General features: G+C 49.5%; 1 protein-coding gene across 1 annotated transcript in view; it reads left to right on the plus strand.

Annotated features, from left to right (window-relative positions):
* The window catches only part of DMBT1 (deleted in malignant brain tumors 1), a 46,251-nt gene extending 38,362 nt beyond the window's left edge, over positions 1–7,889 (plus strand). Inside the window, 6 exon segments of the mRNA XM_068140484.1 lie at positions 89–242; positions 407–615; positions 2,504–2,676; positions 3,608–4,002; positions 5,857–6,128; positions 6,713–7,889. Of these exon segments, the coding sequence (XP_067996585.1) occupies positions 89–242; positions 407–615; positions 2,504–2,676; positions 3,608–4,002; positions 5,857–6,128; positions 6,713–6,906 (1,397 nt within the window). The 3' untranslated portion in view covers positions 6,907–7,889.
* Positions 7,890–8,170: the final 281 nt, after the last annotated feature.

Consider the following 8,170-nt stretch of genomic DNA (forward strand, 5'->3'; position numbering starts at 1 on the left):
TAAATGCAACTGCATTTTATTTCTTGACTTTTTCCCTCTTTTTGTTGTTGGTGGTGGTGATTTGTTGGTTTGTTTGTTTGTTTTCCAGCTAGGAATTATAATTGTGGTGGCTTTCTCTTCAATTCCTCTGGAATACTTGAGAGTCCTTCATACCCTTCCAGCCACTCAGCTAATGCAGATTGTTTGTGGGAAATACAAGTGGCAAACAACTTCCGCATCAGCCTCAATTTCTGGAGTGTTCAGTAAGTAAAACTCCTTCTGCCTGGGCAGTGAACAGGTTCCAGATCTCAGCTACATCCACAGTTCCCCTGTTGATAATGCTGCATGGGAACTGTGTGAGGGGCTGGTTTGTTCAGCACTTCCAACCCTCAAGCTTACCAAATGCTTTTTGCTGTTCATTCCTCAGCTTGCAAGGTGGATGCCAGAGTGGCTACATCGAGGTCCACGATGGGCCACCCAACACTTCTCCTCTGCTTGGGAAAATCTGTTCCAGTTCTTATCCCAGCTACACATCGTCCTCGAACCTCATGACTGTCAGATTTCACAGTGACTCCAGGTACTCCAGTCAGTGGTTCCGTGCTCACTACCAGTCCTTCCCAGCCGACAAGAACTTCTGTAAGTTTCAGCTCTGCCTGTAATGTTTTCCTTGCTCAGAAGTTTTCACGCCCTGCTTTTGTTTGCTGAATAAGGATTTGTGAAGGCTGCAGCAGAAATCCCCAGCAGAGGCCACTCCTGCCTGAATTTCAGAACTGCCCACTGACCAATCACTTTCAGACAGCCAGTATTGGTTTCCATTTTAGGAAGACCTCCAAGCACATGGGACATTTTCCCTTTTTGCCAGGATTTATTAGTCCAACTTCTGCTAACTTCTGCAGGAAAACAATCCCCAACCTGGGGATATATGCAAATAACCAGGGCACAGTTCGTGTGGCACTGCAGGCAGGTAGCTCAAGAACACTGGAAGTGTTTTAAAAGAGCCTGGATGAGGCACTTGGTGCCATGGTTTAGTTGATCAGATGGTGTTGGGTGATAGGTTGGACTTGATGATCTTGAAGGTCTTTTCCAACCTGGTTGATTCTGTGTTCTGTAACACCAAAATAATTCCCTTCAGCTGTTTTGTGCCATGGGCAAGCTGTATTCTTATTCCTCCTCATCACATCATTATTCCTGCATACTTTTTCTGCTTTTGTGGACAGATTGTCATAGAATCACAGAGCATTGTCATAGAATCACAGAGCTATTCTTATGAAAGGACCTTTAGACTGTGTCCAGTTCTGGGCCCCTCAGTTTAGGAAGGAGGTTGACTTGCTGGAACAAGTCCAGAGAAGGGCAACGAAGTTGGGGAGGGGTTTGGAACACAGCCCTGTGAGGAGAGGCTGAGGGAGCTGGGGTTGCTTAGCCTGGAGAAGAGGAGACTCAGGGGTGACCTTATTGCTCTCTACAACTACCTGAAGGGAGGCTGTAGCCAGGCAGAGGTTGGTCTCTTCTCCCAGGCAGCCAGCACCAGAACAAGAGGACACAGTCTCAGGCTGCGCCAGGGGAGGTTTAGGCTGGAGGTCAGGAGGAAGCTCTACACAGAGAGAGTGATTGCCCATTGGAATGGGCTGCCTGGGGAGGTGGTGGAGTCACCATCCCTGGAGGTGTTTAGGAGGAGACTTGATGGGGTGCTTGGTGCCATGGGTTAGTTGTTTAGGTGGGTTGGATTGGTTGATGGGTTGGACACGATGATCTTGAAGGTCTCTTCCAACCTGGTCTGGTCTATTCTATTCTATTCTATTCCATTCCATTCCATTCCATTCCATTCCATTCCATTCTCCTAGTCCAACCTCTCACAGCAGAGCTATGGCCAGCACCAGGCCTGGCCCATTATAAATGTATTTCCTTGAGTCTTTAGAAACATTCAAAGGATGAAATCTTCAGAGTCACTTCTTTGGGCAACCTGTTGCAGTACTGCAGCCCCAGCAGCAAAATTTATGCAATATGCACCCTCAGCCTCCTCAGGCACAATCAGTGGCCATCACATCTAGCTCTGCTGTCTTTGTTAGTAGGTCCCTGCCATTATGTCACTACACCCAGGGCCAAACTCTCGCTGGGATCATCGCTTTTCATGTCCTGGCCTCAGTGAACCCTCATAAAGATGGTTTCAGGACCTCCTCCCACCCAAGCAGTGTTTCTGTGAGCCAGCATTTAGCCCTGTGCTTTCCACAATGTCTTTTGAATTCTGATTCAGGAAAAACTCCCCCTGGGCAGTTTTGGTGGCACAGTCTGGAGGCAGAAGCCCGTTGCAGGCTATGTATTTTTGCTAGCAGAGCCACTGAAGGTGAGCTGGAGCTTGTCAGGAGCTGTTGCCTATTCACAGCTGAGGCTAAAGGGTAAAAGTATGTGGTTGGGCTTATGAACTCTCTCTTCTCAGTGGCAGCAGCTACTGCATTTGTTGAAGCTGTAACATGCAAGTGTGATCAGGTGCCTAAAACTACCAAATAACTGCTGGTTTTCCCCCCAGCCCTTGTGTGCTTGTCGAGCTCCATGCGCGTGGCTCTGGACAGACGCTGCCTGGAGGCCCAGGGCTACCCCGTGTGGAACATCAGCTTGTCTGACTCTTACTGCAGGCCAACAGTTACCTCAGCTGAGGTGATATTCAACGTGCCATACAATGGATGTGGTACACGAAGAGAGGTTGGTATCAGTGGGTTTGGAGAGCTCTCCAAGCCTGGGTGTGGGAACTGAACAGGTGCCTGGGAAAGTGGCAGGGATTGTGAGGGGCGTTGTAGCCCACAGCTACTGCGAAGCCCAGAGAGGCAGTGGGTGATTCTGGAGCCTACCAGGGGATTGTTTGGGCTGGGAGAGATGTTTAAGATCGAGTCCAACCTTCAACCTAACAGCACCATGGCTATTAAACACGTCCCAAAGTGCCATACTCCTTGAACAGCGTCAGGGATGGGGACTCCACCACCTCCCTGGGCAGCACATCCCAATGCCTGACCACTCTTGTGGCAAAGAAATGTTTCCTCCTCTCCAACCTAACTCTCCCCTGGCACAATTTCAGGCCATTTCCTCTTGTTCTATCACCTATACTGGGGAGAAGAGTCCAATCCCCACCTCACTACAGTCTCTCTTCAGGGAGTTGCAGAGAGCAATGAGGTCTGCCCACAGCCTCCTCTCCTCTGCACTAAGCAATCCCAGTTCTCTCAGGTGCTCCTCATAAGATTTATTCCCTAGACCCTTCACCAGTTTTGTTGCCCTTCTCTGGACATGCTGCAGCCCCTCAATGTCTTTCCTGTAGCAAGGGCCCAAAACTGAAGGCAGTATGTGAGAGGCAGCCTCACAGTGCCAAGCAGAGGGGCACAATCCCTTCCCTATGCTTTGTTACACAATTCCTACTTACCCTTCCCCCAGTTCAGGCAATCCCTGTGTCCATTTCACAGTGGTGTTCCAGAGAACAAAGTAGAGGAGACAGTAAAGTGAGCAATCCCATGCAGGCCACCTAGGGGGTTGAGGATGTTTTCTGCCTAAGGCCAGGACCTGGCACATGCAGAGGTTCACCACAGTGCCTGCTGTGAGCATGGCTGCAGGGGATAATGTGATGCTCATCTCATGTGTCGAACAGGGCGATGGTGAAACCATCACCTACTCCAATGTGATAAAAGTGCCTGCTCCTGGTAGCAAGATCATCAAGAGGGAAAAGGACCTTCACTTCCACTTCAACTGCAGAATGCTCCAGAACACCTGGGTGCAAGTCATGTACATTGCAGATGACGATGTCTTGGATGTCAGTGAAACCCAGTACGGCAGATACGACGTCAACCTGACCTTATACAATTCCTCATCCTTCCTCTGGCCAGTGCAGGACTTCCCATACCATGTTGGCCTGAACCAGAATTTGTTCCTTCAAGCCTCTCTTAACAGCGCTGACACAGGTCTGCTGCTGTTTGTGGACACGTGTGTGGCATCGCCTGACCCCAACAACTTTGAGACAGGGACCTATGAGCTGATCAGAAGTGGGTAAGAACTTGCTAAAGAATTACTTTCAGTGTCTGTCTGCGTACTTCTGAGAGTGCCTAATTTATGAGGGAGGTTATTTAGGGCCAGCAAATGTTGGTTGCAATTCTCAACACAAATACAGAATCACAGAATCATTAGAGCTGGAAGGGACCTCAAGGCTCAGCCAGTTCCAACCCCCTGGCATGGGCAGGGACACCTCACACTACAGCAGGCTGCTTACAGCCACATCCAGCCTGGCTGCAAACACCTCCAGGCATGAGGCTCCCTGGGCAACCTGTGCCAGGCTCTCACCACCCTCATGGGGAACAACTTCTTCCTAACATCCAGTCTCAATCTCCCCATTTCTAGTTTTGCTGCATCCCCCCCCAGTCCTATCACTCCCTGACACCCTAAAAAGTCCCTGCCCATCTTTCTTGTAGCCCCCTTCAGATAATGGAAGGCCACAATGAAGTCTTCTCAGAGCCTTTTCTTCTCAGATTGAATAGCCCCAGCTGTGTCAATCTGTCTTCCCAGGAGAGAATATATTTCTAAGGAAGACTTTTTGGCAAAGCCTGGAGAAAAATCTAATAGGACAAAGAACATTCAGCAGGTGCAGTCCAGCACCCAGGCAGGCAGTGTAGAAGGAGAAGTCTGAAACAGATGCCTCAAATGCAGGGATGCCAAGGGCTCCACATTTCTGTACATCAGAATTCTAGAGCTTTGCAACAGCAGAATACAAACCAGTCTGTTTTCCAAGAGATAAGTTGATAAAGTCCTTAACCTGTTCTTACTGTTCCAGACTTTGAAACCATTTTGCTTAATTTGATACAAAATGTGCCTTTAGATTTGGAGTGGAAAAGTTGTGGATTGTTATCAAGAGTGCAAAACCCACAGGGAACAAGGAGCATAAAAGTACAAGGGTTGTCAAACCCAGGAACAGGCTCCCCAGGGAGGTGGTTTGATCCCCACCCCTGGAGGTGTATCAGAGACACAGAGATGTGGTGCTGAGAGACATGGTTTAGCCCCAGCCATGGTGGAGCTAGAGAATGGCAGAACTGGGTGACCTGAAAGGTCTTTTCCAACTGAAATATTCCTATCATTCTCTGGCTCTCAGTGTTCCAGGCATGGAAGACTCATGCTACTTTATTTCCCTTCTCTGCTTGGTGGGATTTGAATTTCTCTGCTTCCCTGGTGGGTGTTCACATCAGTAACAGCAGTGTAGGGACCTACTGCTGAGTCAGGCTCATGACAGGTTCACAGTCCCACACCTGAGTCAGGACAATCCTTGGTATCTCTGCTCTGGTGAGACCTCACCTGCAGTGCTGGGTCCAGCTCTGGAGCCCTCAGCACAGGAAGGCCATGACCTGTTGGAATGGGTCCAGAGCAGGCCACAAAAATAATCAGAGGGCTGGAACACCTCCCTTATGGAGAAAGGCTGAAAGAGTTGGCATTGCTGAGCCTGGAGAAGAGAAGGCTTCAGGGAGGCCTTAAGGCAACCTATAGGAAAGCTGGGACAGACTTCTTAGTAGAGCCTGCTGTGACAGGACAAGAGGGAGATTTAGGCTGGATAGAAGCGAGAAGTTTTTTATCCTAGGGAGCTGAGACACTGGTCCAGGTTGCCCAGAAAGACGGTAGATGCCCCATCCCTGTAAACATTCCAGGTTGAATGGGGCTGTGAGCAACCTGCTGAAGCTGAAGCTGTCCCTGCTGATGGCAGGGGGCTTGGTCTAGATGACCTTTAAAGGTCCCTTCCAACACAAACCATTTCATGACTCTGTGATTCTATATTTAAACTCAAACCATACTGCACAGAGAGAGTGTGAGAGTGTTTCTGTTCCCAGCAGCTAATGCACTGGCTTTATATCATCTTCCCAGGTGCATTAAGGATCCTACCTACTCCTCTTACTACTCCCCATACAGCAGCACCGTTCGCTTTGGCTTTAAAGCCTTCTCCTTCGTGAACCGCTACCCAGCAGTGTACCTGCAGTGTCAGCTGCTGGTGTGCAGGCACTATGACGACTCCTCCCGCTGCTATCAGGGCTGTGCTAGCAGGTCCAAGAGGAATGCAGATTCTGCTCATGAAACAGTGCATGCTGTTGTTGGCCCTGTCAAGCTCCAGGAAGGTCTCACCGGGCAGAGGAACGCTGGTGAGTTGGATTAGCTAACAACCTCGGACCCCGAGTGTTTGCAGGCCGGCTCAGGAGCGGCACCCAGCTCTCAAATGCTCCCTTCCTGGCTGATTCATGGCTCTGCTCCAATTCTGATGGGGGGGTAAAAATGGTTTGGCAGGTTTACAAGCCCTTTCCTTTCCATCACAGTTTAGATCCTGCACCTGTCAAAATGCAGCTCTATATAGGAGGAAGGCTGAAGTGGAACTCATCTCCCTGCAGGGTTTACACCATTGTGTCAAGGCTGTCTGTGCCTGATTGCCAGCTCTCTGATCTATTAACAACCAATCTGCAGGTCCCCTTGGAAATGTTGTCTTCCAGTGACCTGTAGCTGCTGTTTCCTCTATCAGAAGCCAGCATCTCACAGTCTTTGAGGGTAAAGACATCACAAACTCTTAGCTGCACTTTCGTTTCTTGCTTGCTGTGGCCATTTGTGAAACAATCTGTAATAAAAGCAGTTTCTGATCAGCTCCAGATTGCAACACTTCAACTGCACTTCACCTTTGAAATTAACTAGCTCAGCAAAACAAATCTAAGCCTCTCTCTTTCTCTTTTATGCACAGAGCTCGTCTCTGACATCCAGGTGAAAGCAGAGTCGGAGAGCTCTGAGCCTGCTGCTGGCTCCCAGGTTCCTCTGGTGGTGGTGCCCACCGTGGTGGTGGTGCCCACCGTGGTGGTGGTCGCTGCTGTTCTCACAGTAGGAGGCTTCCTTTTGAAACAAAAGCTGCAGGAACCCATCCCCTACCAGATCATGTGAGAAGCAACCCAGGATGTGCAGGAGGAAGGATGCTTTCACCACCCCCCCGCTTCTTTCTTGGGTTTTGCAGCCTGTGTAGAAGACAGCTCTTAGGTGACTGTTCCACCAACCAGACCTTGTCTGAGGGATGTAACACACAATGGAACAATGGAATTACCACAAACTGGACTCACAAAGGAGTTTGGCTTTACAATCTTCAAGTCCAAACACATCCAAGGCCTGAAGAAGAGTCTATCCTTGCATCCCAGCATCCAAAAGAGCTGCCACCTTCATTGCTGGACATGTCAGAGCATCTCAGCTGAGCTCCTGGTTGAGTGTCTGGCTTGAGCAGACTGATTTAGGTGACTTGAGAAGAGCTGGTCTCTTTTGCCATTGCTGCTACGCAGATGGAACTCAGCCCAAGAAAAATGTGTCCTTGTGATAAAAACCCCTCAGTGATAAGCCATGAGTGAAGGTGCACAGGCACTGCATATAAGGAATTGCTCCTGTGCAGAGTTCCATATTTTGGGGGCATGGTTCTGCACATTTCTCTGAGAAAATGCAGTCCATATCCAAGCCTTTGTGTAAGGATGACTGTGATCAAATCAGTTGTGTAAAGATGTAATTAAAACAGCAGGGGGGAGACCCAACCAAAGAGGTTTTTGAGCAATACTTTCTGTTTTTGAGAAGGTGGCTTCTGACAAGGCAGCTGTGCCAGGCAGTGACTCCTGCCCTCCTTCCCATGCATTTCTGCCCCTGCTCTGGTGGGCAGAGGATGTGTGCAAGTGGCAGTGGGACCTGTCCCCTGTCACCACGTGAGCAGGCAATAAAACCAGAAGCTGGAAGGTGCTGCTTTCTACAGGTCAAAAGGTCATTAGCACTGGATTGAGAAATGCTCTTCTTTAAACTTTCCTATTTTGTAGCCAGCTATGAGAGGGAAGTTGGTTGGGAATGGTGTAATGTACAAGGTGTGAGGTGAGTCAGAGGCGAAGCAGTGACGTGTAAGGAAGGTGAGCTGTGCTCCAGGGTGACATCCTGACCTGATGAGAAGGATGTGGGCAGCTGACAGGAATCATCATCGCAGCCTGTACCATTTTTCCCTCCAAGCTGCCTTTTCCTGGTGAATCCAGGCAGACCTCCTGTCACCTCTCCGTGCTTTGGAGAAGGGACCATGCAAGGGGGAACTGACACTGCCCACAGAAAATGAAAAGGGATTTTGTTGCCCACATATGAGCACCAAGAACTGAGGGAGGGTCCTCCCCTCTCTGCCTACAGCCACCTTGGA

Source organism: Melanerpes formicivorus, unplaced genomic scaffold (genome assembly GCF_026170545.1).
Source record: "Melanerpes formicivorus ecotype bairdi unplaced genomic scaffold, bMelFor1.0.p_v2 SCAF_6, whole genome shotgun sequence".
Taxonomy (NCBI): Eukaryota; Metazoa; Chordata; class Aves; order Piciformes; family Picidae; genus Melanerpes; species Melanerpes formicivorus.